The sequence below is a fragment of the Numida meleagris genome, chromosome 3 (assembly GCF_002078875.1).
Source record: "Numida meleagris isolate 19003 breed g44 Domestic line chromosome 3, NumMel1.0, whole genome shotgun sequence".
NCBI lineage: Eukaryota > Metazoa > Chordata > Aves > Galliformes > Numididae > Numida > Numida meleagris.
The window spans coordinates 106,320,628-106,346,594 of record NC_034411.1 but is presented as its reverse complement, the minus strand read 5'-3'; the positions used below and the strand labels follow the sequence as shown (position 1 = coordinate 106,346,594).

Here is a 25,967-nt window from a genome sequence, read left to right as displayed (position 1 = left end):
CCAGGCCAAGGGAACTAGGGGACAGCATGGCTTGGTAGCTGGGTAGGTTTATCACTAAAACAGTCTGTGTCAGCTCTTCCTGACTCAGCAGGGCCATAAGGATCCCAGCCCCCAGGATGCTTAGGGCTGGAGATCCCCTCCTGCCCCAGCAGGGCTGCTCGGCACAAGGTGCTCAGCACCACGGCCAGGGGCTGTGGGAGATCCCCTGGAAGCAGCCCTCACATCACATGTGCCAGGGCTCCGGCACCCGCTCAACACAACGGTGCTGCCCAGTGTTTACGTGGAACCTCCTGTGTTCCAGTTTGTCCCTCTGTAAGGAGGGGAAGCTTGTTGCTGCCTTCTGAAGTGAATCCTGCTCCCACGTCCAGGGCAGCCCATGGGATATTGCTGTCCTTCCTAGTTTTAGATTGGATATTAGGAAGAATTTCTTCACAGAGTGGGTGGTGAGGCATTAGTGGAAAGGGGCTGCCCAAGGAAGTGGTGGAGTCCCCATTTCTGGAGATGGTTGAGACTTGAGTGGCACTAAGAGAGGTGGTTTAGTGATGTGACTTGATAAGCAAGGCTGATGGTTGGACTCGATAACCTTGAAGTTCTTTCCCAACCCAAATGATTCTATGATCTCTGCTCCAGCTTGCAAGTCACTGCTGGACATGGCTGTCCTGGGCTGCCAGATAAACCTCTGCTTTTCCAGTCTGTGCTGGTGTCTGGACCTTGCCCTTGGCTTCAGCTTTCCTGCAGCCTCAGTCTTCAGATCCCAGCTGCAGCCCACTGAAATCCAGGGAAATTCTCTCCAGCCAAGACCTCATCTGCAATGCATGTGAATGCAAGAGACTCCCAGTTGGATTTCCAGTGCTGTTCCACACCCCTGGGGTGGGAAAAGGACACAGTCCTATAGAGTAAGGCAGGGCTAGGAAGGATGCAGAGGGAAGGAATGTTTCTTCTCTCCAAAAGAGTCAGGAGAGGGCTTTATGGCAGTGCCTGCTATGTCCTGCTTGGATTGACCAGCCCTGTCCCAGTGGCAGCCCTCTCCTCCTGGAAAGGGCCCACCCAAACTGACCAGGGATGTCCTGCCCTAAGCTAACGCTGCCATTACTCGGGCTGGGATGGCTGTTCTAGTTTCCTAGTCTAGGCAGACAGGGCAAGATCAAGAGCTGCCAGGGAGAATATTGCCCTTCAAGAGCAGCTCTGGAAGGGGAAGACATCATTTAGTGCCTCCAGTCTTAGGATGACTGGAGGTGCCTGTGTAGCTGGAGTGTCCAGTCAGAGAGCTGGACTGTGGAGAAACACAAGCAGTGGGAAGAAGCAGGACTGCTTCCAGCCATGGTTTTTCCCAGTGGTCATTTGGTTGGGACGTTCCTTACTTCTTAGGTTTCCTGGGGGAAATATCAATGGCAGGGCCAGGTGCTGGCATATCCATGGGGAACATGTCCACCCACATCTCCAGGCGACCCTGCAAGGTTGGAGAAGTGCAGTCAGCTCCCTGGCCCCTCCTTGCTCCTCATACCCGCAGCATTCGCCCTAACTTCTCCTGCCATTCAGCATCAGTCTGGCTGTGCCAGATGTGGGGTACAGGAGTGGCCAGGAGACTTTGCCCACCCTCATGGCATGGTGTAGTGCCAAGGTGCATGGGCATGGGGGAGCCAGGGGACCCAAAGACTTAGGGGTATGAAAGGGATGCAGGCTTGAGAGGGAGAGGCACTGAATATTCTGTCTACTGGAGTTAACAGGTGAGTGCTAAGGGCTGCTGATGCCCAAGTGCTGCTGTCTGGGGGCCTGGAGGACCTGCTCAATGCCCGGCTTGTCAGGGTTCAGCAGTGGGCGCGTCTCCACATGCTCGGGGACCAGCTTGCAGCCTGCCCGTGGGATGTCCTCCCAGTGGCGTAGCACGGTCAAGGCCAAGTGTTCATCTGTCTGCTTCTTCTGACCTGCGTGGGCAAAGGAGCTTGGAGATCTGGGCAGAAAGACACCAAGGAGAGCAAACAACCCTATTCCTCTGCTCAAGAAGGAGCCCAGCTTTTCCTAGCACCAGCACACATACATGCACACACACACGCACACACAGACACACACACTCTTCTTGGATTCCTCTTCCAGCTCCTCCCTGTCCCAAGGGAGCTGAACTGCCTGCTAGTGACTCTTCTCCATTCACTTGCGTCCGCTTTGTCCTTGAGCCAACACTTCTTAACTCCTCTCTTTCTCCTGTAACCTTAATCATTCACAGGAGGTCCAGATCTCCTGCCAGCCTGCTTTGTTCCAGGCTAACCAAACTCCATATCCTTTGACCGCATTCTCCTCCTGTGCACACCTCATGGCCTGCTTTCATCTTTCTTGTGAGCATGTGAATACACTGGGACACAACTTTAGAGAATTCAGTTACAACATGGACATGGAGCTTCCTAAAACCTAGAAAGTTCAAGATGGGCTCTCTTCATTGCTCCTCAGGCATACGCTGTCAGGAGAATGTTTTAAAGGCAGCTTTGGTGATTTCATGCCATGGACACCCATGAGCAATTCTAACAGTACCCCACTGGCCTGGGTTGTCTACAAGACACTGTCCAGCTGGCTACAGAGTGAAGCATCAGTGTAAGGTGGTAGATGGAGAAGGACTGCAGCTCTACATTAGGGTGTTGGGGCCACTAGACCTGTCTCCAACCCTGGATGATGAGGAGACACCCAGACCCCCGCTCCCCTCCAACCTTCATCCCGTGGGGCAGGTACCATTTTCATCCTCAATCTCTGTGGGGCCAGTGAACACTCTGTTGGCAACTTTCACTCTTCCTCCTGGCCCGAAGTGCGGCCCATCCACCTTGCCCTCTTTGCACAGCTTGGACAGGATCTGGGAGGGCTTCATGGGGTCACGCCAGATGTTATACCCATGTCTGCAAACAGGAGGGCAAGGTCAGTGAAGCAGTAGCAAGGAGAAAGAAGATATGTTGTTTCCCTCTGCAAGCCAGGTATATGCTACTGCCAGGAAGGAATCAGCACTCACAGGGTAATGATCTCACGCTCCAAATGTGAAACCTCAGAGCAGACAGGTCCTACTGCATCCCCACTATACACTTTGCTAACATCTTTCTGTCCCATCCCTTTACTCTGTACTGACTCAGACCTGAAATCCCCAGTGCACCTACTTGACCTCTGATGCTTTGCTCCTTTGGTCCTGCTGCTATTACAACTCCAGTCTCACTCTTCTCCTGAGCCCCACCAATGCCCCTCAACCCCTTCCTCCCAGCCCTGGATTCCTGCTTACAACCCACTCAGTTGTTGCTGTTGAGCTGTTGCTCAACTGTTGCTGTTCTGGTCCTAAAAGCCCTGTTAAGAGAAAAAGTACAGCACAGACTTCCCCATCAGAAGGCAATGAAAGAGGGAGATTCCTGCAGGAGATCTAGGCTTGGCGTGGAAGATGAGACAGGCATGGGTCCAGGCAGGAGACTGGGCAGGAAAGGCTTTGTTCGTACATGGAGTAAGTCTGTGACACCCCACATGTAGCTCGGTGCTTGCTGTAGTAGCGGTTCTCCAGGTCTATCTTGGTCTCCCCAATGAGGTCATCTGTCCCCACCAAGTCCCAGTCGTACACTGCCACTGTCAGCATGGACTCCATGGGGAAGGTGGCCTCAATGTCAAAGGACCTAGGCCAGGGGAAAGCAGATGAAGAAAAAGAGAACAAGTTGGAGCACTTGGCTGCTGCTCAAGATTATAGGTGAGGAGGGTCTGCTCCAGTCTGTGGTCAGTGTTTAATTTGCATCTGTCACTACAGCATGTTCAGTGTAGGTCGTAACTAAATCCCTACGTGGGCCGTTTTGGATCCAGCAGCCCTAGGAAGGAGGTGGCACATGATGACTGCTTAACCTGGTTGACTCAACAGCCCTGAAACTAAGTTTATGTGTCACTGGGGAGCCAGGCAATGCTCTTACAGGAGTTCAGGCCCAGTGCTTCCTAAAGCAGATACCTAGTCATGCTCAGATACGGACATCTCCTAAACATCTTTTACTATGTTGACCACACTGCTGCTAGAGGAGAGATGGCTTAAATGAGTATGCCTACACCACTTGCAAGGAAAGTTCTGTGTGATGAGCCCCAACTTCTGAACCCAAAGCAGCTGTGGAATGACTAGGGTACAGGTCTGAGGGATGACGAGCTCAGCTAACCCCTTCTGGGTGTGAACAGGTAACAGAGCTTGGGCAACTCACTTTCCAAAGACAGGGTTCAGCTGCTTGGAGATATAGTTCTCCTTGTCTTTGATGTCAGTCTTCCCCAGCTTGATGGCAATATAAGGGTCAGCTTTCCCGTTGATGTCAGCTGGGTGGAGGTCTGTGGCCTGGAGAGAAGAAATGGTATGTCAGCCCCATCCATGCTGGTGAACAATTCAGGAATGGTCCTGTTCTGATCCCTGAGACCAGGTGGCTCTGCTGGCCATAGCCACATGGCTCTTTTGTACCGCTAAACAGAGTAACTTGGCTTAAACTGGTGAGAAGTCTTGCTGCATGTTAACTCCCAGCCTGGGAAGAGGTTGGGTTGGCCCAACCAGACATAGCTGGCCGTGTTGAAAGGGTGAAAGTTAGCTTAGACTACAGAAAAGGGGATTGAATAGGTGAAAGTTAGCTTAGCGAGTAGCTTAGGTTTGCAAAAGGAAATTTTTGTGCTGAAAAAGACAGACAAGGAGAAAGTCTGAGGCGTGCAGTCCTTGTAAAAGACAGTGGTATACAGTACTAGGTGAAACAGTTAGGGGGATGGCTCCTCCCAAGAGGTCACCGATTGCAGATGCTTTTTATATGTAAGCAGTTATTCTACAGACAGCAGGTCTCCTCTTTCTCCAAATAAAACTGATAGCTGCTCTATCTCTGGAATGCAAGGCAACCAGCTAGAACAGTACACCACAAGAATTAACAGAGGAGCAGCGGATTGGTGGACAGAATTGCAGCTGGTGAGACGGCTGGCTAGAGCAAGTCAGCGTTTCCAACTCGAACCAGGGCAGGAGCACACAGCAAGGGACGCCGCGACCTTTCATCACAAAAAGACCCCAAACGACCACCGAGGAAATACCACGCGTGTGTAACAGGACTGGGTCCCGGGGCGGGGAACTCATTGTAATAACCCAACCTTTCCTTGGAAATCTAATGCATATGTAAGCCGCCTGTTCTTTAAATATCTGCCTTTCTTGTCATCTGGTGTGCAGTTAGGAGGAGTGATCCCCCCTGCACCCGGTGTGTGTGCAGCGCTGAGTAAAGATACCTGCTTTGTAACCTTACATTTTGATTCCGCACGTCAGTGTCCCCTCAGGAATACATAAACAGAGCCTCTTTTGGTGTCTCTAAAGAGAGACCTAGAGCAAAACTTGACTAATAGGTCAAGAAGACTTCCTCCTTCAACTGTTGTTCTTTCCACTGACTGCACTGGGGGCCAGGGCTTGTGGGGACTCTCTCCACAAAGGGAGGTGATGTTAAGGGTGATTTCAGTCTCTCCAGTTCCAGCCTCCATCGTGGCACACATCAGCAGTTTCCCATGCCAGGGCATATCCAGTGGTGAAGCCAGTCCTGTCTGGCAGTGCTACTGGCCAAGGTGGTATCTACTGTCACAGCCTTGGTGGTGATGGATGGATGGGAGACTCCTCCCCACCACTGGGCACAGTGATGCTGCACTGGATGGAGAACCAGGCTAGTGGGAACCATCACCCAAAGTTGTATTTGTAAAACATCGGGGGCAGGGTGGTAAAAAGGGTCAGCCCATGTGCTTCTATTCAGGGCTAGTGCCCAGCTGATGTGCCTCACTCCTGTTCTTGCAGGCACAAGGTGATTAGTTTGGGAGTCAGAAAAAGAGTTTCCCAGAGCATACTCCGTATGTATAAAGATATTGTCCATTAGCTGTACCAGACTGATAATCATTCAGGACATGCTGAAGAAGCTGCCACCCCCTCCTGCCAGGTCTACTGGATCCCACCAGCTCCCATTTTGCTCTGCACGCGCTCTGTACTACAGTGTCATGGGGATATAAGGAACCCGCACCTTGTAATACAGGCCCTGAGAGCTAACACCCAGCATCCCTACAGATTTAGGACCAGCTCCAGGGTGTGCACTGTGGAAGGAATCATACCTTGCCACACCATGCTGCTATACTCACCCGCACAATATAGACTCGGACCAGCACGTTGATGGGGTCGTTGCTGGGGATACCCTGGAACATGCCAAAGGTGGGGTCATATCCTGCTTCCTTGGTGATATCATCAGGGAGTGGCACTTTGTAGACACACATGGAGCCCTGGTGGGAGGGAGTGCACAGCCTGATTAGAGCCCTGCTGCCCAGGGTGAGCAGGCCCATCCTAGACCACCCTTCCTTGGGCTCAGCCAAAATCCTTGTCTCTAGCCACGTGCTGTAGCATATCTGGAAACTTCCTTCACCCTGCAAGCACCACTTTCAGGGTTTGCTACCTTGAGCTAAGAAACTGGACAAAGGGAAGGAGGTTTGCAGAGGAATCAGACTAGCAAGGTGCTTATGGACAGAGATTTCCAAGGGTAAAACTGACAGAAGGACAACAGCCTGGGCAGAGACCTGAAGTCCTAGGCACCAGGCTGGGCTCTTTGTGCTGGGCAGGAGTGGTCCTGGCCAGAGCAGTTGGAGGAGGCAGCCGCACTTTTTATATCATTTAACACAAGCAAAGGGCAAATTTGGCATTAATAGGCTTAGTCTGGCCGGGATCCTCCAAAAGCAGCCTCACTTGTCCAAGAATCTTGCAGTTGACAGATGTGCTCCTGCACTGCCTGGGTACTGGCACTGGTGCCCCATGGCAGTGAGTCCAGGTGAGTACTCCTGGTGAGAAATGGTTCACAGAGAAAATCCAGGGCAAGACTCATTTCCACAGCAGGCTTCAAAGAGGATCTTCTTTTCCCTTGGCCTTCTGTAAGAACTATCAAGCATCTGTTTGTCTACAGACCATTCTCTCTGCAGATGCACTAGCTGAAGCCTGGAACTATCCTTAGAGGCTTTCCATCTCTGCAAGGTTTTATGATTGGGTCAGTGCCATTTGATGTCTATGTCATCCAAACCTTTCCTACTAAAGCACCTTCAGCACAGAAGCCTGTAGGCAAGGGCTGTCCCTGTCCTGGGCCAACTCAGCAAGCAAACTCACTTTGAACCTTCCCACTATCCGCTCTTCTTCTGTTGCATTGTCGTCATTGTCCCCAATCTTCCCACGGAGCAGGTTGAAGGTGTGCAGCCAGTCCTCAAAGTTATCATACTCTGCTTCCAGCTCTTTGTTGAAGACCTAGAAGACAGAAAGGAGGGGAATCACGTTAAAAGAAAACAATGGAGGAAAAGATATGGTGACTGCCCCAAGCAACCAAGATAGAACAATGCTCCCAATGCCCAGTTCTCTAGGAAGAGAAGGGATCTTTGGTTTGGACCTTTGTGATAAGGTGCCTCCCCAAACTGATCATGTACAGGAGGGATGCTCAGCTTGAATGGATGAGAGCAGCTGTTCCCAAATTGTGGAGGACGCAGGTTCTGAGCCCCAGATTCACAGGCTACATCAATCCCAGTAAACAGCATGTACCATGAAGCACAGCCTGTCCCTGCTGAGTCCTGGTTGGGCTGGCTGTGCCTGGAAAGCGCTCCCCTCCAGCCAGAGCCAAACTAAGCTGCAGGGTATCCTCCTTGCCAGCTGCCACACGCACCTTCAGTTCATCAATCTTCTGCTTGTTCTTCTTCTCGGGGAGATCAGGGGCTGTCTGCTGCTTCTTCTTCTTGTCATCTTTGGGTGCCTTGGACTTGTCCTTGTTCTTTGCCTGGCCCTTGAAGCCTTTCATGGGAGAGTCATCAAGTTTGATTTCTGGGTCCAAGGGGAAGTGGCAGGGAAGGAGGAGATGGAAATGAAGGTGAGGAAGGGTGAGGGAGACAGGGAGGGGAGACTTGATCAAGGTCTTTTCAATGGGAGGATCATGAAAGCTGACAGCTGTGACTGCCTGCAGCTCCCATTCCAGCCCTGGAGTAACACTTCAAGCCCTCTCCTGTCTTTCCTTGTTCTCTGGCCATCACTGCTCATGTCACAGCATTTCCACGAGCCTAGTGGTCTCTGTGCAAGGGGTTTCCATAATGTAAATTATTCAGACTGAGAGCACTAGGTTCTAGCTAGCCTCCATAGCAGTAAGAATTCCTGATTCTACCAACAGCACCTCCTTTTCTTACTCCCACTAGAGTCTTTTCCTGTCACGTGCAGCCTGGAGAAGAAAAGCCCAGCCTAGGTATTGCAAAGGTGACGGTGCTTGATGCTCAGCACCAAGGCACAGGCTGCTGCCCTTACAGAGGTTGATGCCCATGGCCAGCTGCAATGGCATATTAGGGTCTCTATTCAGAGCAGCCAGCAGCTGGTGGCACCAGTTGCACAAGGAAAGGCCGTTGGAAAGAAGTCTGAGCTGAGCAATGTTGCACTCTTCTCTCATCTACAATCCCCATCCCTCACTGCCTCAGTCTGCCAGCTTTCATTTCTGCTGGGCAAGTGCAGATGGGGACAGACAGAAGACAACAAGGACATAGTGTGGAAGAGGGATGGAGGAAGGAATGGGAGTGCCAAGGGGAAATGGATCCTGCTTAGAAGACAGAACGAGAAGAAAGTGGGACACAAGACATCCCCCAGCAGCCCTTCCATGACAGCAAACTCAGGAAGAAGCTGCTCCAAGCTTAGCAAGACTTGACTTCATCTTTCTTATGATATGAAGGCTGGCCTTCATAATGGAACCAGGCTCTGTATTTCTCTCAGCTAATAAATTTTGCATTGCCTAGGCAAGACAATGACCTGTTGTTGTGTGAACGGGGGACATGTGGAAAGGATGCGTGAAGGTCCTCAGGGAAACCTTTCCCAGCCCTGGTGATGGGACTGGCAAGGAGCCTCCAGGCTGCAAATGGACAAGGTCACCCTTGTGGCCATATGGCCCAACTCATCGGTATTTTTGGCCTCATCCTTTGTGTTATAAAATTTGTCTCAACCAACTTTAAACATCTCCAGTGCCCCATCTGAGCTACAGAGCACCTGACTTCCTGCAGAGAAAGATGCATTTAGGGCACAGATTATCTTATTTCTACACAGTACTGAATTTAGGTCAGAGAACCTGCCCTAGACGCTCATGTTTTTAATCTCTGCCTGTACTAGAACAGCAGACAAGGATGCCTTTGTACACAAATAAAAGCAGTCAGAGTAGAAGAATCCCAGATCTTTTGTCTGGTTGAACCTTCCCTTGCAAAGCTGAGGGAAGAACTAAAAGGTTTTTTTAAACCCTCCTGGAGAATGAGGATGGAAAACCCCATGAAGGTGATCTAGAAGTATCTACTACTTGTCGTGCTCAACAGACTTCAAGCACGTGGCCCTAAGCTAACCCATCTGCACAGCCAAAGCAACAGGACTTTAAGTGACATCCCAACTTGTGATGGAACAAAAATATCCTCGGACAATTGCACAGCTCCAAGTCACTACTCTGTGCTATTTTCCCAACAGAGTTGGGCTGGAGGCTGCCACAACATCAGGCTCTGACTGGGATTCACCCAGCAGTTGCATCACACCAGGTCTCCATTCACTAAAATCAGTCCTGCCCTAGGAGCACCTGATCTGGGAAAGAGACAACCACATGGTCCAGCAGGGTGCTCAAGCCCTGGTCCTCCCCTTTGCAGCTCCACCCCCTCTCTCGCTTGCAAGCTGCTTACCCTCGGTGATCTCCATCTCTTCCTTCTCCTCTGCTTCTGCTGCAGCTGCTTCCTGCTGCCGGAGTTGCTGGGGGAGAAATGAAGCAAGCAGGGAGTGGGTGACTGTGTGGAGGGCTCTGTGCTCGCTGGAAATGCCTGACTCAGGGTCACGGCTTTTTTCCTATCCAAGCAGCGAGCTAAGGGCTGGCCACCAAATGTGCTCAGTGCAGCCTTGAGCAGTGCAACTGTTACCAGCTGTGTTTGCCTGCAAACCAGACACATGTGCACACGGAGTGCATTCAAGGAAGGTGAATCCTGCTCAGCTTTGCCGGGTGAATGCCTCACCAACAAGCAAGCAAGGAAAGCAGCACAGCCCTGAGCCTTTGGAAACAGCTGGAGAGAGCTGAGACCTTGCCTGCAGCAGACAGTGGTGGTCTCCTATTCCACCTACATACCTCTCCTCCTCTGCTCGGCACCCACCTCCTTCATAGTCTCAATTGATGCAAAATACTTGGACCACCAGTCCAGCATGCTCTCATCTGGCTCCTCCTCTTCTATCTCTTCTCCTCCTCCTCCTCCTCCTCCTCCTTTCTTCTTCTTTTTCTTTTTCTCCTTCTCTTCTTCAGACTGCAGGGAACAAGGGTAGCAAAGGCAGAGAAGAAGAGGATTCCGGTGAAGATCAAACACATCTTGAAGAGGAAAGGTGGTGGGGAAAGCACCTGAGCAGACAGTGGCCTCCTAGCTGCATGGCCTCATTAGCACTTTCCCCCTTTTACAGCCAGAGACACGGGCACAGCACAGTAAAGTGAGGTGCCTGAGGCTCCAGCAAGACACTGTGTCAGCATCCTGAGATGTCTCTTCCTATCCACCATCCATTTCATTCATGCATTTCTCATGCTACAGGATTATAGGTGGCAGAGATCCTCCCTCTGCCTAGGAAGTACCCTGTGTCCTCCTGGAGGCACCACAAACCCCTCTGGATTCTGCACCTCCTTCCCAGGGTGCTGCCTGCCCTGCTCCCCCTGATACAGCAGTGCTGGGAAGTGCTGGTCCAGAAGTGCTTCCCAATCTGCGGGGACCAGTCCAGAATTCTTTAACAGACAGCACTGCTCCATCTCTGTCCTGGGACAAAGGGGCATCAGTCCCCGCCTGAGGATGCGTGGTCCACTGAAAGCTGCACAGAAGTGCAGGATGGGGTGTAGAGGGTTGGGAGCAGGGCTGATGAGCAGAACAATCACTTACCACATCCACTTTCACCACCGCATCAGAGTTCTGCCGCCCAGGGTGGAAGGGATGGAGAGAAAGAGCAGGTTAGCAGCACAGCCTCAGCTGAGTGCACATACACACAGGCACACACATGCACGGCAAGCTGGAGAAGTCACAGATCGATCCCCATGGTGTAAGGGACCAGAAGCCTTGCACGAAGAGCCCTGGCTGGGAAAGCTCTGCGTACATGGGAGGTGCTGCTGGGACACACCAAACCCATCTCTGCCTTGGAGACACCTCTCTTGGGTTCCAAGGAGAACCTCTGTCCCATACAACAAAGACTCTGCTCTCTTTGAACTTTTCTTGCCTAACAAGGGAGGTCCTCATTCCCATTTGGCTGTTTTTGAAGGAAAACATGAAGCTGTCTAATTTGCTTAGCCCAGGACAGTCCTCCTCTGGACAGCAAGCAACAGTTGAATCTAGCCAGGACAGAAGGCAGTTGGTTTGTAGGACTGGTACTGACCCAAGACCCCTCAACTCCAGGCATCAGCCCCATTATTCCATAGGATAAAGCAGCCCTCCTTTGGGTGGGATCCCTCCGAGATGGGCAGTTCAGTGAGGAAAGCAATGCTAGCATAGCTCTGACACACAGATACTCACAGCTTCCAGCTTCACCATGGTCTCCATCTTCTTGATGGGAACCTCAGGTTCCATGTTGACAACAATCTCCCCTGTGGGGTGAGAGCGAGGGGCCCCATTGGCCGTTGCCAGATAGGCTTTGAGCTGTTTAGCTGGATAGAGGACAGAGAAAGAGAGAACAAGAGAGAAGGAGAGTGTAGGAAAGAAACTGAGAGCTCAGGTGAGTTGTTGCAATATTCATGCAGGAGTGATGTAAGGTCACCTTGCTCAGAGGAGAGGAGCAGGGGAAAAGAGCACAGACCCTTACAGCATGATTAAAAGATGGTGCTGTAGCAAAGGAATGCAGATGATGAGAAAGGCTTGTTTTTAACTTCTGCCCCACCTTCTAGAGAAGAGATATGGAAAAGGATTGCCCTGAAAATACCAGCACACAGAGATGCAAGCAGAGGTCCAAACAGCAGCGGCAGAGAGCATGGCAAGATCATCTTGAGTCTTGGGGAACATTTGGAGTGTGGAGTCATGAAGATACAGAGATCATAGAATCATATAATTGTTTGAGTTGGAAAAAACCTTTAAAGGCCATCTGGTCCCACTCTCCTGCAATGAACAGGGACACCCACAGCTTCATCAGTGCTCAGAGCCCCGTCCAGCCTGACCTTGAGTGACTGCAGCGATGGGGGACCCATCTCCTCTCTGGGCAACCTGTGCCAGTGCCTCACCACTCTTACTGTGGATGTTGGAGAAGCAGCCTTTCTTGTCTTACAGCAGGAAGCAGCCCATCTCCTCTTTGTCCATACCCCTCAGTTTTCTGCAGTGCCCCACAAACACCCTATGGCCCAAGCCTGGTACCTGTCATATTCCAGTGCTGGGCTTTCTTATCCGGTGGGCGGTAGATGAACTTTCGGAGGGAGCTGACAGCATGGGAGCCCACCAGGGTGTAGCGCCCAAAAGCCCGGCAGTCCACCACTCGGATGTTCAGGGGCGGGTGGAGCAGCTCATTTTCTGGGAGGTCCTGGGATGTGAAGATGTGCCAGTTAACAAGGGATAGATGTGGGCCATGGGGGTTTGACCTTGGTGGTTGGAGAGACCAGCAGGGACTAAAGGAGGGATGGGAGAGGAAGAGGTGTAAAGCAGTTCAGCAAAGCAGACCTTGGGAGTGCTCAGAGAAAGGCCACCGCCAACTGGGATGGAGATCAACTCCTTTGTTGCTGCAGAGGATCTTGAAGCAAGGGGCTAGGAGCCATCGTTTTGGGCTTCAAAAGGTCTGGGGTAGCTGAGGGCCCACGGGGAAGAGAAACAACTCACCACTTCGAACCACTTGACCAAAGTGCTGAAGTTTGGGTTTTTCTTGTAGTTCTGGATGAGGGCTGACTGGACCCCCTTCCCAGCACACTCAATGTCCACTCGGGGCCGGTCCACCTGGGCCAGGTTCACTCTCTTCAGGTCCCTGAGTCCCCAAAACAAGATCTAGGACAGGAGGAGAAAGAGCATGAGTGTGAGAAAGACTGCCCTTGGATGGAGTCTGTCTGGGTCAGAAGGAGTTGGTATAAAGGAGCAGGGAAACAAATGCCATTGCTTGGGGACTGGTGGACCCCTGAGCATTCCTTTTCTTCCCCACATGGCCTGGGACCGCAGCACAGTCTGACACCCCTCATAATCCAACCCACAGCTGATCCAGATCAACCCAAGATCTCTGCTGCTCTCAGCAGTTCCTTTTCTGCTCTGGGACCTCACTGAACACAAGAAGACCAAGTTTGTGAGATGCGCACAGCCCACCTCGCTGCTGAACATTAAGATATGGCACCTCAATGCAATTACCTCCACTCTGTATTTACTCAGCACTGGCCGAATCCCCAGTGGCACTGGCAGGATGGGACCTCGGTCTATGTCTGTGGGGCCATCAATTGGGGGCAGGTCCGACTTGCCCCCAGAACCAATCTGGAAGAGATGCAGTATAGATGAGAATCACTGTATCCTAGAATCATAGAAAATTTGGGGTTGGAAGGGACCCTTAAACACCATCTAGTTCAACCCTGTGCCATGGACAAGGGCATCTTTTGCTAGACCAGATTGTCCAACGCAGCTTTGGAAACTTCCAATAACGGAACTACTGCAGCTTCTCTGGGAAGCCCCAAGAAAGAAAGAAAAAGAAACAGATGTGCAGTAAGCTTGCATCCTCCTGCTGTGTTTTATATACAGAGAAGAGCCCAGGACACCTGAGGCATAACACATCAGGCAGAAGGAATGGGTTGTTGCAGGGTGTGAAGGGGAAAGCTTGGAAAACAGAAGGCTTGGGCAAGCCTTTTAAGAAGGAGCTTGGACAGGGAAACAGGAAAAGCACCCTGATGGTAGGACTCTAGGCTCAGCAACAATCTGCAAGGCTGCCTTGATCTGGGCCTTATCACAGGGCATCTGAAGACATGGCAGGCAGACATGCAAAACAAAGTCTCCCTTGAAATAAAAGGGAGACCCGGGATGGAGGGAGCATGTAGCCCTGAAATGCTCAAACTGGCATCTTGGAGAGCACCAAGACACCTACTGACATCTTGCAGTGACGCTGTAGAGAATTTGGGCTAATGCAGCACTTCAGTGAGGTGTCCTGTCCAGAAGGAAGCTGGGACTCGCTGTACATCATCTTGACAAGCATAACTGCACAGGTGCTCTTGCTGGCACAGTAGCTGAGCTAAGCCTTTCTAGATTTTCAAGGATGTACAAAATATCCACTCTTTGCACAAGCACGGATTAATTCCCACTCCCTTGCAACCTCTCCAGCAAATCGTTCCCCTCCCTCAGCCTGGGCTGGCTGGTACCTGGAGCAGCTCGAAGGCAGCCAGAAGGTCTCCTGCTGTGGAGTTGCCCCGGTAGATCTGGTAGTACTCCAATTGTGGGGGGAAGCGTGGTGGGCAGTACTGCTCATCTGACATTTTCACCACTGGTTTGGCAAAGGTGCGGCCCATGAAGTCAGCTTTGCCCTAGAGAAGAAAAGAGTACATGGGTTTGCTGGCCCAGCACAGCATATCCCAGCTCTCCTCATTGTGTTTTTGAGACACCGGAGATCAGTGCCAGCTTTGTCTTCCCATCTGAAGGCACTTTCTAAGGCAATAAACATCTTCAAGGTGAGGGAAATGGCCTAGGGCTGGAACAGCAAGGAGGCCATTGTTGAGCAGCTACTTTGAAGGGAAAGACTAAAGTAATGTCTCATCAATTACCACATCACAAAAACTCTTGCTTCACTCTCCAAAAATAAGATATCATTCAGTTTTGTCTAAGAGATGAGTAGCAGAGGCTCCTAGTTCATGCCCTTGGAAATGTGAGGGTACCTTCTTCCAAGGGTCAGGAGAAAACATGCTTCTTGCATCCTCATGGAATCCTTTGGGTTGGAAAAGACCGCTAAGATCATCAAGTCCAACCCTCAACCCATCATCACCATGCCTACTGCACTGTCTGCCTGGCCTGTGAACATAGCATCAAAATCAGAGACATTTTTTCTATGTCAGGATTCATCTTACCACTGTGTCCTGGTCATAGATCTCAATGACAATTATAGGAGGGTCATCCCGCATCTCATGGGCTTCTCCATACAGCTCCACATTGTCAAAAACCAGCAGCTGGTCCCAGGTTGGGCACAGGGTCTCATTGAGAACCTAGAAGAATGGAAGATGGACTTAGGAGCTCCAGCCCAGGTTTGGGACCCTACGGAAGGGCAGCAGGCTGGATGTTGGTCTCAATTTCCCTGTCCTCAGAGCAGCCATGGGAATGGTCTTCCAACATGCTCCCGTTCCTCCTAGCCAGGCAGGTGAAATTGAAACCACAGGGATGCAGGAGGGCACTGTGCTGGTGAATGGGGATGTGTTCTGAAGGTGCTGCTGGGGAAGGGGCTTCCAAACAGGGCCATTGGAAACAGCCAAGCCCCAGTGCCATGGCTGCTTTCCCACACCATGATCAACCTCATCCATGACTTACTAGCAGACATGAGACCTGTGGCGTGGGTGCAGGATGTAGAGCTGATGAGACAAGTGTCACAACAACCCCAGAAACCTCCAGCCCTCCAGGTCAGGAGATGTTGTTTACCTCAGTGCATTGGCTCTGGGAGGTGAAGAAGACTCGGGCAAAGGGGTCTGAAAGACCACTACTGTCAGCAGCAAATAAACTCCTGGCCTGGTACATGTGGGCTCGCAGCTGGAAAACTTGCTTCTCTGCAACAGAGAATGGAAGTGAGACATCTTGGTACGCAACTCTGGAGCCCAGCCATGGGACTCATCCTGGAGAGCAAGGCCTCAGAGGTCTGCTTTTGCTCAGTACTAGGTCTAATGAAGGAAATATATTCAAAACATGAGCCCCAGATGGATAAGAACTTCCTCAGCATCCTACACTTGGTATGCAGAATGACAGCTAAGACTGGGGCAGCAGGGAAGAGGGTACACAATTCCCATATCCCAGCTCCCATGGGAGCAGAGTGGGACAACTGGAAGGCCCTCAGCCCAAGTGGTGTCCAAGCAGGCTCCCTCCTGCCCTCTCCATGTCCTATCCCCAGACCTACCAAGGGCAGGAAGCTCTTACTGGTGTAAAGAAGGCTGATGGGAGGGAAGGACGGCAGGTTTTGGCCTCTGGTTGTCTTCTTCTCCTCAAAGCCACAGGGCAAGCCACTCAGGAAGTCTTTGCGCTGCTTGTTGAGGCCTAACCACAGGTAAATCTCCATCTTGGCCTGAACTGTCCAGCCAGCAGGCCCGAAACCCCTCTTTCCAGGCAGCTAGGCATAAAGAACAGAGGAGTTTACAGGTTGACAGGGGAGGCCTTGGAGATGGACAGACCACCTCACGCCGCACTTCACTGTACTACATTGCTTGCACCACTGCTGCTTAAACCCAGGGACTCTGTCCTCTTTTTTCCAGATCATGCCAACTACTCTGTCTTCTGCATTATCTTCTTCCTACAACATTGATTTTCTCTTTCCAAGCCAGATTTTCCTTTCCTGGCCAGCTGGACCGAACATCATTCCTCTTCCAGACACTTCTGACCTACCGACCTGGGTAAGACCCTTCCTAGCAGCAGGTTTCCGTCACTATCAGTAGTGGATCTGTTGTGCCTACTATTCAAGCACCAGCAAAATTGGAGCCTCAGTTCTCTCATCTCCATCTCCTTGAGTGTCTCTTCTCCATCTCCCTCCTCTTGGCAGCAGTTCCCCCTGGGAAGACAGGCACACACCTTGAGGAAGACGGTCTTCACTTTGGCGCAGTCCTTGCCCATCTCCTCATCCACAATGGAGTAGAGGATATCCTTGGAAGGGATGCGGGCATAGGCAATGCGCTTGTTGTTGCTCATCATCCAGATGAAGATGTCAGGAATGGTGTGCTGGGGCTGTGAAGACCAAAGAGCCCTGTCAGGACGTCACCTCTTTCTGAACCACTGAGGCACTAGCAGGGCTGCAGAGCTTTGTAGGGCAAATTCAACAGATTCCACAGGAGATGGATGCCCCTAGTGCCACATTAGGGCATTGGAATGATTTTGAGCCTCCCATTGCAGAAGCTTGTCTGCTTAAGCAAAGCTTCTGAGAGCTAAGCTCAGCAGGGTGAAGCTTAGCTAGAAAAAAAAATCTGGGATTTATGTTCGTTTTAATCAAAATAATAATTTGGGGGTTAGAAGACTAAAGATTTTTCTTTCCTCATCACTCAGTGGGCAGACACCATATCTCAATTCCTTACTATGAAAGAGGTTGAGAGGAAGAGTTTTAGCACTGACCCATTCCACCCCAGCAGCGCTCCGTGAGGGCAATGTATAGACTTGGAGAGGCTCCTTGGACAAGACCTATGCCATGAGGACCTCTTGCACCTACAGGGATTGCAGAGAGGGCTGCTCCTGGGCCCTGGCTGCTGTGTCACTGCACTGTCCCTCTCTCCACGCAGGGGAACGCACCTCGTCTGCCAAGAATCGGAGCTTCTGCAGGAAGTTCTGCACCTGCTTCAGCTTGTCTTTCATGGTGTTCTTCTTCACCTGCGACCGCAGAGTCGTGGCTTGCTGGCCCATGTTCTCCTGCAGTGAAAGGGGAGTCCAAGGCAGTTCGAAACAGTGGCCACGTAGGCTTTCACACATTAAATGCATCGTTTTGTAGTGTGCAGTTGTCTATGGAAGTTGGTGCCCTTGGCTGTGTCAGCTGGATAAGCACCTGCTCTTTGTATGTCTCTTCTGCATATCTAACTCCTTAGCAAGGAGCTGGGCTACCAGCCCCAAATATCTAGGCCAGCTCTACTGTTGGAGCAGCCATGCTCTGCAGAGTTCCCCCCAAAATCCTCCTCTTCAGCTTCCCCAGCTGCCTGACACCAGTGGGGCTCTTTGCCAGTACTCCTGGATTCCTTCCCAAGGCAAAGCTGAACGTGGTGGAAGGGAGGCAGTGGTGTGTCCCCAAGTGCCACCTGAGATCCATGCAAGACCCAAGCATTCTTGGGCTCCTCTATTCAGCAAAAAACCCCAAACCCTCAATGCACAGAGACTGGAAACCAGCATGCCCAAAGACCAAATTCCCCATTTCTCTCACAAGGTCAGAACCAGTCCCAGATCTTCCCAGATGAACCACACTCACCAGCTCCCGCATGCAGGACTTGAGCCTCTCCCGGTCCAACCTTGTGCGGGAAGAGTGGTGCTGGTCCTTGTCAGCCAGTGTCACAAAGCGCCTGTGGGAAGGGCCAGCAGCATGAATGTCCTTGGTCCCCATCTGGGGATGCGATCATTTCCAAGCATCTTGTTGGCTCCCAGGGTGGTGTTGTGCACGGGGAGTAGCTGCCGTTCAGGTACCAGCATGCAGAGGCCACTATATTGAAGCTTTCATTGCTATTTTGGGATTGGTGTGCAGATGTAAGCAGCACTCCAATCCAAAAGGCAACCCATATGGTGTTATGCCAGAGCAACGAAACGCTTGCCTATCTTCCAAAGGATAAGTCGTGATGAGATCACAGCCTCAGTGCCACAACCTTGCCCATAACTCCACAGAAAGCAGGGGTTTGCAGCACGATACCTTTGCGCATCTTTTACTCACAAGCAACTGCTGCTCAACTCCTCCAGGACCCCTCGAAGCCGGCGTTCTGGATGTGGTTTCTCTGTCTTGATCATTTCCTGCACATCATTGAGCCCTTCCTCCTGCAGCAGGGATGGGGCAAGTGGTGAGGGGGGTAGCAGGGTGAGGTCCAGCCCTACAGGGAGCAGCCCCACAGAGGGCTGCCAGTGGGAGCATCTATTTCCTTTTCCAGATGTGAAGACCTCAGTTCTTGGGTCTGGGGCAGGTTTGGCTGTGGGGGGCAGCTCTGGATGATAGGAATGGCTCCCACATCGTCCCAGCTGGACCTGCTAGGTTTTCTCTTTGCAGGTCCTACTTGGACTCCTCTGCTCTACTCTCTGCTCTTGTCAGGGGGTGTAGCGATGGGACAAGGAGTAATGGCATTAAACCAAAAGAGTAGATTTAGATTAGGTATTAGGAACAAATTTTTTAATGATGAGAGTGGTGAGGCCCTGGCGCAAGCTGCCCAGAGAAGCTGTAGATGCCCCATCCCTGGAGTTGCTCTGGGGATGGAGCCCTAAGCAGCCTGATCTGGTGGGAGGTGTCCCAACCCACTGCAGGGGCTGCAACTGGGTGGGCTTTAAGGTCCCTTCCAACCCAAACCATTCTAGGATTCTGTGACTGGATGCCCACTTTGACCCCACCAATTTGGAGATGACACAAAGGCTCCTCAGGAATGAGCTGAGATGACTAATGAGGCTCTGCCAGAGAAGTGCCTTCACTCCTGCAGTCCTTGGAGGCAAAGCCTTCCTGCTCTTCTGCTCTTGGTGGGGATCCTGGGGTCTAACTGAGAAAATACAGCAAGCTCCTGCGGTTTGGAAGTGCTCCAAGCGTGGAGCACTTCATTCTAGGGAACTTTTCCCTTTCTGCGCAAGCTGGCTAGTGAATCCCAACCATGATTTGTCCCTGCTTTGTGGCAAGCTGTAGAGATGCTCAGGGAGCCTGGATGTGCCTCATGGCTAACTCCATGCCCCAGCTCCCTCTCCAGCATGTACTGACCAACTTGTCTGCAATCTTGTCCATGATGTTGGCGTTATACAGCCTGCGGCGCTGATCCTGCCACCAACTCTTGATGTAGATGCAGGGCTTCTTCTCAAAATAAGGCAGGTGGAAGTAGTTCCTGCAAGAGGAGGCAGAAGAGGTGCTCTATGGTGGTCATACTCCATAGCCCCTGTTCCCTTGAGAGGCTCTTCTTGAGAGGCAGAGCTGTGATGGGGAGGGAGGACTTGGGAGGCCAGGCTGATCTGAACTGCATCCTCAAAGAGAGAGGCTGCATCTTCCCCAGAACACATCCCAGCACCGGATTTGTCGGGGCCAGCGGATTAGCCTGAGCTCATCATGGAGCCCCAAGCATCTGCTAAAGCCGTCGGTGCTATTTCCAGCCAGAAGGTGTCAGCACAGCCCCACGGCTGAAGGTGACGATCCCACCACCCGGAGCCTTCACCCGGGGGAAGACAGAGCCCAGGGAGACCGGCTCTCAGATGTGTGGTGCTGCTCATCTCCCTGCAGCATTCACCTTCCCAAGGAGCTGGTGAACAAAAGAGGGAATCCCAGAGGGACTTCATCCGGAGTGCAGATAGCCTCAGTTCAACATGGTTAGTTTTGTTTCCCAATTCAATTAACTCAGCCAATTAATTCTGATAGCTAGCACATATCTACTGGTAAAACATCATTAAAATAATCCAGTTTAAATACATCTCATTAGGTTATATCCAATTAGCCTTCCCAAGTATGAGTCCCTTGTATGCAAGCCTGGTCTGCATCTAGCTCAGGCATACCAAGACATGTGCTGATCCCGCTCAGTTTGGGGCTTTCTGATCAATGACTGTAGACAGACCGACCCAAAGAGAGATGCTGAAGGCTAGCGAGACTGCGAGGATTTGGTCTTTTATCCCAGTCTCCTGCCTAACTCATTCTCGGTAACTTTTTCCAGCAGATTTTTTTTATATTCTCCCCTCCTCTCTGGGTGTCCATAACTTTTTCTAGCTTTTAAGATCCCAAGCGATATAAAAAAAAGCAACCTGTTGCAGCAACCATAGGGTTAGAGCACTGGTAGTGCTGGATGTCCAAATGTTGGGTGTACAGCAAGTCATGTGGGTGAGAGGTGAATTCAAGGCTTACCTGTCTGTAACCAGGGGCTTCATGGGCTGAGATGAGGAGACAGAGACCATCTCCCCATCCTCGTCAGCTTCATCCTCACTTGAGTTATGGAGCAGCTCGGACTCCTCCTCATCCCCATCCCCTCCCTCCTTCTTCCTCCGCAGGACAGGTTTGTTCATGCCATCGATCTGGTTCCCATAGTTGCCTCAAGAATGAAAAGTGAAATGCATTCACAGGCTTGTAACTCCCGTGGGGGCTAAGTGGGCTCAGTCATCTGCCTTTCATTCAGGCTGGGGAGAAATTTTCATGGAGGGCAGTCGAGTTCAACTCTCTGAAACTTTGCCCAGAAACCACAAATTAATGATGGATGTTTACACCCTGCTCAGAACCCTTCTCAAGCCAGTAGAAATGCATGCCATCCCCTTGGTGGCCAGCCTCAGAGGCACATGCGCTGGCACATGACTGCATGAAAAAGGGGGAAGAAATCTTGCTCTTGACCTTGGATCCCGCATTCCCCACCAGGCATGCTTCAAAACCAACCTCACAAAAAATACAACCAACCTATTGTAACCTCAAAGTTGATGGGTTTGTCACCAATCTTCCTGTCGATCATGGTAGCTTCCAGGAAGGCTCCAAAAAGAAAGAACTCCTCCATCTTTCCAGTGCAGTTCTGCAGGAGAAATCCCAGAGATCGTGGTTTGGGTCAGCCAGAAGGACGCTGAGCCCTGAGCAGAGGGGTTCATCATCTGGCTGGCCTTAGGAGATGACTCTTCTTGGCCCTAACTCCCAATATGAGAATTATCTCAAAGTTTAGGATCCACCCTCACTCATACATTCCTTCTGCCCAACACTCCTAAGACAGCTGAAGATCTGAATGACCCTAAAATCTGAAATCCTCGCCAGATTTGCTTTCATTGTGCTGGGGAATCTAGACCATGTAGTGCAATACTAAATGAAATCCTGTTTGTGAGACCAGAGATAACCAGCCAAGGGGACTGAGACCCAACTGTAGGGTTAGGGGACACTTACATCAGCGACTGGTGTGGCCTGCTCCACTTGCACCTCGGTGGAGCTGTTGATCTCTGGGTTGGTGGTATCCAAGATCTCAACTGCAAGGCTCATCAGAAGCCTGGCCCGGAAGGAGACGCCTTCCCCCAGCCCCTCGTTCAGCTCTTGGTGTTCGTCCATCAGAGTGTAGTTCCGAGTGGAGCCATACATGTTCACCCATGCGGGGCCAAAGGTGGGCAGGTAGCCTGCAGGAGACCAGATACGCTGGTGGAGAAGGGGGTATGCAAGAAGGAGGGCACATCTTTGTCTCAGGATCATCACTTTCCTGCTGTGAATGGTGACACAGACTCAAATATGCACGTGTGTGCATGGAGATGCATTTTTGCAATTAAATATGGAAACAGTTTTGCAGTGAAGGCAGTGATGGGCACTTTGCAATGCGTCAGCCCAAAGAGAGATGAATCTCCCATTGTGCAAGTTGCCTAATATGAGAGTCAAGAAATAAAGGAGAACTCCCCATTATTCTTTTTCATAGACCATCTATGGTTTCATGATACTCCTGCCTGTGTGTGCTCGTGTGTTCATGTATGTGTGAATGTGGGAGCCTGTCAGATACTCATCCATTCGTGGAAACAGATATCTTGGAAAGGGACAACTGTTTTTGAGTGTCTTTACTTTCAAGTGTTGGCCTAGAGGCTTGTGACTGGACTTGATTTACAAAGAACTCTCATCCAGTGACTTCAGAAGGGCACTGCAGTGAGACTTGGTCACTCCAGCCAAGAAGCAGCTACCTCCAGAACTAGGAAGAGAGCCTGAGCTATTTTGCTATCTCTGCCATGAGGATGGTCCTGCACCCTACTTTAGTTTTACCTTTGTCTCCTTCGTTAGAGATCTTCCTCAAATCAATGAAATGGGTACCAATGGCCACATCATTGACTTTGTCCGAGTCTCGAATCTGGATCTTTATCCGCTTGCACAACGGGGGGAACATTTCTGTGAAGATGATTTGCTCATTCCAGAGAGGCTCGTAGCTGCTTTTTTGCACTGATGTCTTCCCCTGCCGAGTGGGACAAGGAAGATGTCTGATATCTCTGTGGTGGTTGGAGCTCACAAGCATCATATCAACCACTATGGAGAAAATTAACTCTATTCCAGCCAAACCCAGGACACATCCCGAACTCCTCCCTTGCTAATGACCACTGAAACATGCATTTCGTCTTCTTCTTCTCCCAGGGAATGAGCTCTTTTCCTCTACTGGAGATGGCTGCAAACCCATCGTAGTCTGCACAAGAAGGGGGAACACAACATGCAGCAAACAATGTGACTTTGCCATGCATCTCAGTGTTATCGTGCAAGGACAAATGAGGTTGTCTCCAGTCACCAGCACAGTGTCTGGTCCTGCTCGCATTACCTCCCAGGACCACCTTGGTGCTCACCCACCTTCTGCCCTGCAAATGCCACTTGCACGTAAGGGTCTACCAAGTCCTTGTTCTCTCCAATGAGAGCCTTCTTCACATTGGCCATGATGCTGGTGTTCATACGGGGCAGGCCCTCTGCTCGATAGATCTTGATGTAGAAACGAGCCCACTGCCTCTCTGGAGGAACCCCATCTGGTAGGAGGAGGTTTCTGCAACAACAGCAAAGAAATAGGGATGGAAACAGGGGCTGGCAGAGAGCCTTGCTGAAGAGGGTAGGTGAAATTAGCTCACTTCCTGAGCACAGGCTCTGAGGAGATGGAAAGAGAACTGTTTTGCAGCCATGCATTTTATGGCTGCCCTGTTTCCATGCATCTTCCCTTTTTGGGATGGGGAGTGGTGGTTTTGTAAGCAAAATCTTGGAGGAGCCACTTGAAGTTGGGACAATCTGCATTCCACCAAAGGGATGTAATCATTATCATCAGTGGAGTCTAAAGGACAATTAAACTCAGCTTAATTTAGACATCTAAAGCCAACCAGCTGACTGAGTTGTTAGAAGAGCCTTTTCCTTTATCATGGGAGAAGGGGTGTGTATTTTGAGGTGAGAGTTAAACTCCACCAAATGTCTTTTATTGGAAGAATTTTCTTTCCTCTTCTGGGAGAAGAAATGAGAGCCATGGGGTACAATGCGAACAAGAATAATCTCTGGAGGAGTTGCTAGATCTATCCAAGACAAAGTGGCATAATATGGCTACAGCACAGAGCAACACCTGAAATAGCTCAGGCAGTGCCTCAAGCCCCTGGGCTGCAGCAAGTCAAGAAAGCGATGCCAGCATTTTGCCACAAGCCTGAGATTGTGGTGAGTGGCTGAGAAATGGATTTGAAAGCCTGCGGTTGAACGAGGAGGTATTTAATTAGCCCAAAACACTTAGGGCTAGAATGAAGTTTTACACTCTCCTGTTTTTTACTTCCATACCCTTCGATATCATCCTCCTCTGTCTCGTTGGCTTTGTGGGGTGTCTTGATGTTGTCCCCTTTCCCCACAACAGCGATGTCACACTTCAGGTAACCCTTCAGCCCAGCGGTGAGATCCTCGGGGTCAGAAAGGATGGCCCATTTGTGGTAGAACTGGTGCTCTGGAAGCCAGAGGACAAGGCTGTCATTTATTGGAATGAAATACGGAGAACAGAATATTGGAATATAATTGAATATAGAGAATAGTGAAATGAAACACGGAAACACAGCGATTTTGGAGTTATCTTTTCTGAAGGTATTGCCATGTGCTCAGCTCTGGCATACTGCAAGCACTGACTCCTCAAAGAGGCAATGGTATTCCACACAGAACAAGCTTTTTACAGGTCTCCTGGACGTGTATTTGCTTTATCAGTCCCTCAGCCAGGACCAGTATGAATCCTTGATTCAGGGACTGGTCTTTTCATGCAGAAGTATCCTGGGGAATCTGGCAGGGAGCAGTGAGGTCATGGACTAGATGAGATCTCCAGGGACTCCTTTGGCCTTCATGCAATTCTCTAAACTAATCCCATCCATGCCAGCTCTCCCTGCCCGCACTTGAGGACAGGATGCCAAAAGCATTCACTGCTCTTTTACAATTCTATAAAACAGGTTTCCTGAAACAGATGTGCAATAAACGAAGCCCGTAATTGCACAACTGATTTTATGAGAACTCATAGGGCCCATCTGTGCTAAGTCACTGAGGGCTTTACTGTCAACCAGCAACGTGGCAGCAGCTCTCATCAACCTCTTTTTCATTGCACATTGGCCATCTCCCTTTCTTGGTTTAAATGCCAGCCACAGGGGCCAAGATCCATTCCAGGCTAGACAGGGCTCTGAGCACCTGACAGAGCTGTAGGTGCCCCTGTTCATTGCAGGGGAGTTGGGCTAGGTGGCTTTTAATAGTCCCTTCCAACTCAAATGAGTCTATGGTTCTATGAAATTTGGCTATTTGGAGGGGCAAAGTCTTGCTTACTCTAACAGCCTGGACATCTTCAGTAGGACAGTGGAGAGCTGGCACATCCAGAGGGCATCTCAGCCCGCCTGTTGTGCCTTATTTCAGATGGGATATACCACCTTTTCCGGAGGAGCCCTGATGACTTGCTTACATCTAGGATTCTAAATAAATTAGATTACCATCACCTGAGGAAAGAAGTGCCTGCCTGAATCCCTTGCAAAGACATTTCTCAATGGTGCAGGTAGGTATGTTGGCAAATGGTGGTTACGCACCAGGCTGGGTGTAAACTGTCCCAACGTCCATCTTGAAGGAGCCCACCAAAGTCCCACTGCGCAAGAGGTTTTTTGAGTGGATCACCTGGAAATTGAGAGGGGGAGACAAGTCAGAGGTATGTGCATGCCATGGGGGTCCCAGGGCTCCTTCCAGAGGTGTTCAGTGTCAGAGAGGAAGGGAGCTGATGCATTCTCCTTGGTCTGTGCTGGACCTCACTCTGTATGTGGACTTTGTGAGGCACAGCCAGGCTGGCAGTTCATGCTTAGCACTCTCGCAAGCATGGACTTGGATTGAATGGGAGCAATGCAAACAAATCCATCTTTGAAACAAGACATAGTTTGCAGCCGCCATAGCAACAAACACTGCAGTGTTCACTTGAAGGAAGGGTCTTTAGGATGATTGAAATCTATGCTCTAATTCCCTTTGCGGGAGAAGTTGCACAGCCTGTCTTGTGCGTGGGATAGATGTACAGGCTCCTAATTAGTGTGCTTTGGTTGGTGAATCTCCTTGTTCACGGTCCTCCATGGTTCTGGGAGGGCTGTTTTGATCTTAACAACTGTAGTTCTGTATTTCAACAATGCTCCGCCCAGCTTCATGCTCCAGGAGGGTCTTACATCCCCAAAAGCTGAAACATATTGCAAAA

The 25,967-nt window shown here is 50.8% G+C and overlaps 1 protein-coding gene across 4 annotated transcripts in view; it reads right to left on the bottom strand.

Moving 5' to 3' along the window:
• The window catches only part of OTOF (otoferlin), a 37,969-nt gene that overhangs the window by 3,303 nt on the left and 8,699 nt on the right, over window positions 1-25,967 (bottom strand). For 3 of the 4 annotated variants that reach the window (XM_021392384.1, XM_021392386.1, XM_021392387.1), the window contains exons 7-37: window positions 25,324-25,408; window positions 24,059-24,218; window positions 23,108-23,294; window positions 22,538-22,724; window positions 21,689-21,912; window positions 21,221-21,329; window positions 20,681-20,864; window positions 19,559-19,679; window positions 18,542-18,642; window positions 18,089-18,179; window positions 17,425-17,541; window positions 16,717-16,869; window positions 16,072-16,261; window positions 15,583-15,707; window positions 15,021-15,155; window positions 14,322-14,483; window positions 13,330-13,449; window positions 12,817-12,978; window positions 12,361-12,523; window positions 11,533-11,603; window positions 10,909-10,938; window positions 10,147-10,293; window positions 9,688-9,754; window positions 7,668-7,822; window positions 7,124-7,258; window positions 6,118-6,255; window positions 4,191-4,318; window positions 3,459-3,629; window positions 2,719-2,879; window positions 1,783-1,925; window positions 1,362-1,450 (exon numbers count right to left, since the gene is read on the bottom strand). In XM_021392384.1, coding sequence (XP_021248059.1) covers window positions 1,362-1,450; window positions 1,783-1,925; window positions 2,719-2,879; window positions 3,459-3,629; window positions 4,191-4,318; window positions 6,118-6,255; window positions 7,124-7,258; window positions 7,668-7,822; window positions 9,688-9,754; window positions 10,147-10,293; window positions 10,909-10,938; window positions 11,533-11,603; window positions 12,361-12,523; window positions 12,817-12,978; window positions 13,330-13,449; window positions 14,322-14,483; window positions 15,021-15,155; window positions 15,583-15,707; window positions 16,072-16,261; window positions 16,717-16,869; window positions 17,425-17,541; window positions 18,089-18,179; window positions 18,542-18,642; window positions 19,559-19,679; window positions 20,681-20,864; window positions 21,221-21,329; window positions 21,689-21,912; window positions 22,538-22,724; window positions 23,108-23,294; window positions 24,059-24,218; window positions 25,324-25,408 — 4,211 coding nt within the window. The remainder of the gene's footprint in view (window positions 1-1,361; window positions 1,451-1,782; window positions 1,926-2,718; window positions 2,880-3,458; window positions 3,630-4,190; window positions 4,319-6,117; window positions 6,256-7,123; window positions 7,259-7,667; window positions 7,823-9,687; window positions 9,755-10,146; window positions 10,294-10,908; window positions 10,939-11,532; window positions 11,604-12,360; window positions 12,524-12,816; window positions 12,979-13,329; window positions 13,450-14,321; window positions 14,484-15,020; window positions 15,156-15,582; window positions 15,708-16,071; window positions 16,262-16,716; window positions 16,870-17,424; window positions 17,542-18,088; window positions 18,180-18,541; window positions 18,643-19,558; window positions 19,680-20,680; window positions 20,865-21,220; window positions 21,330-21,688; window positions 21,913-22,537; window positions 22,725-23,107; window positions 23,295-24,058; window positions 24,219-25,323; window positions 25,409-25,967) is intronic. The other variant, XM_021392385.1, reaches the window with a different exon arrangement.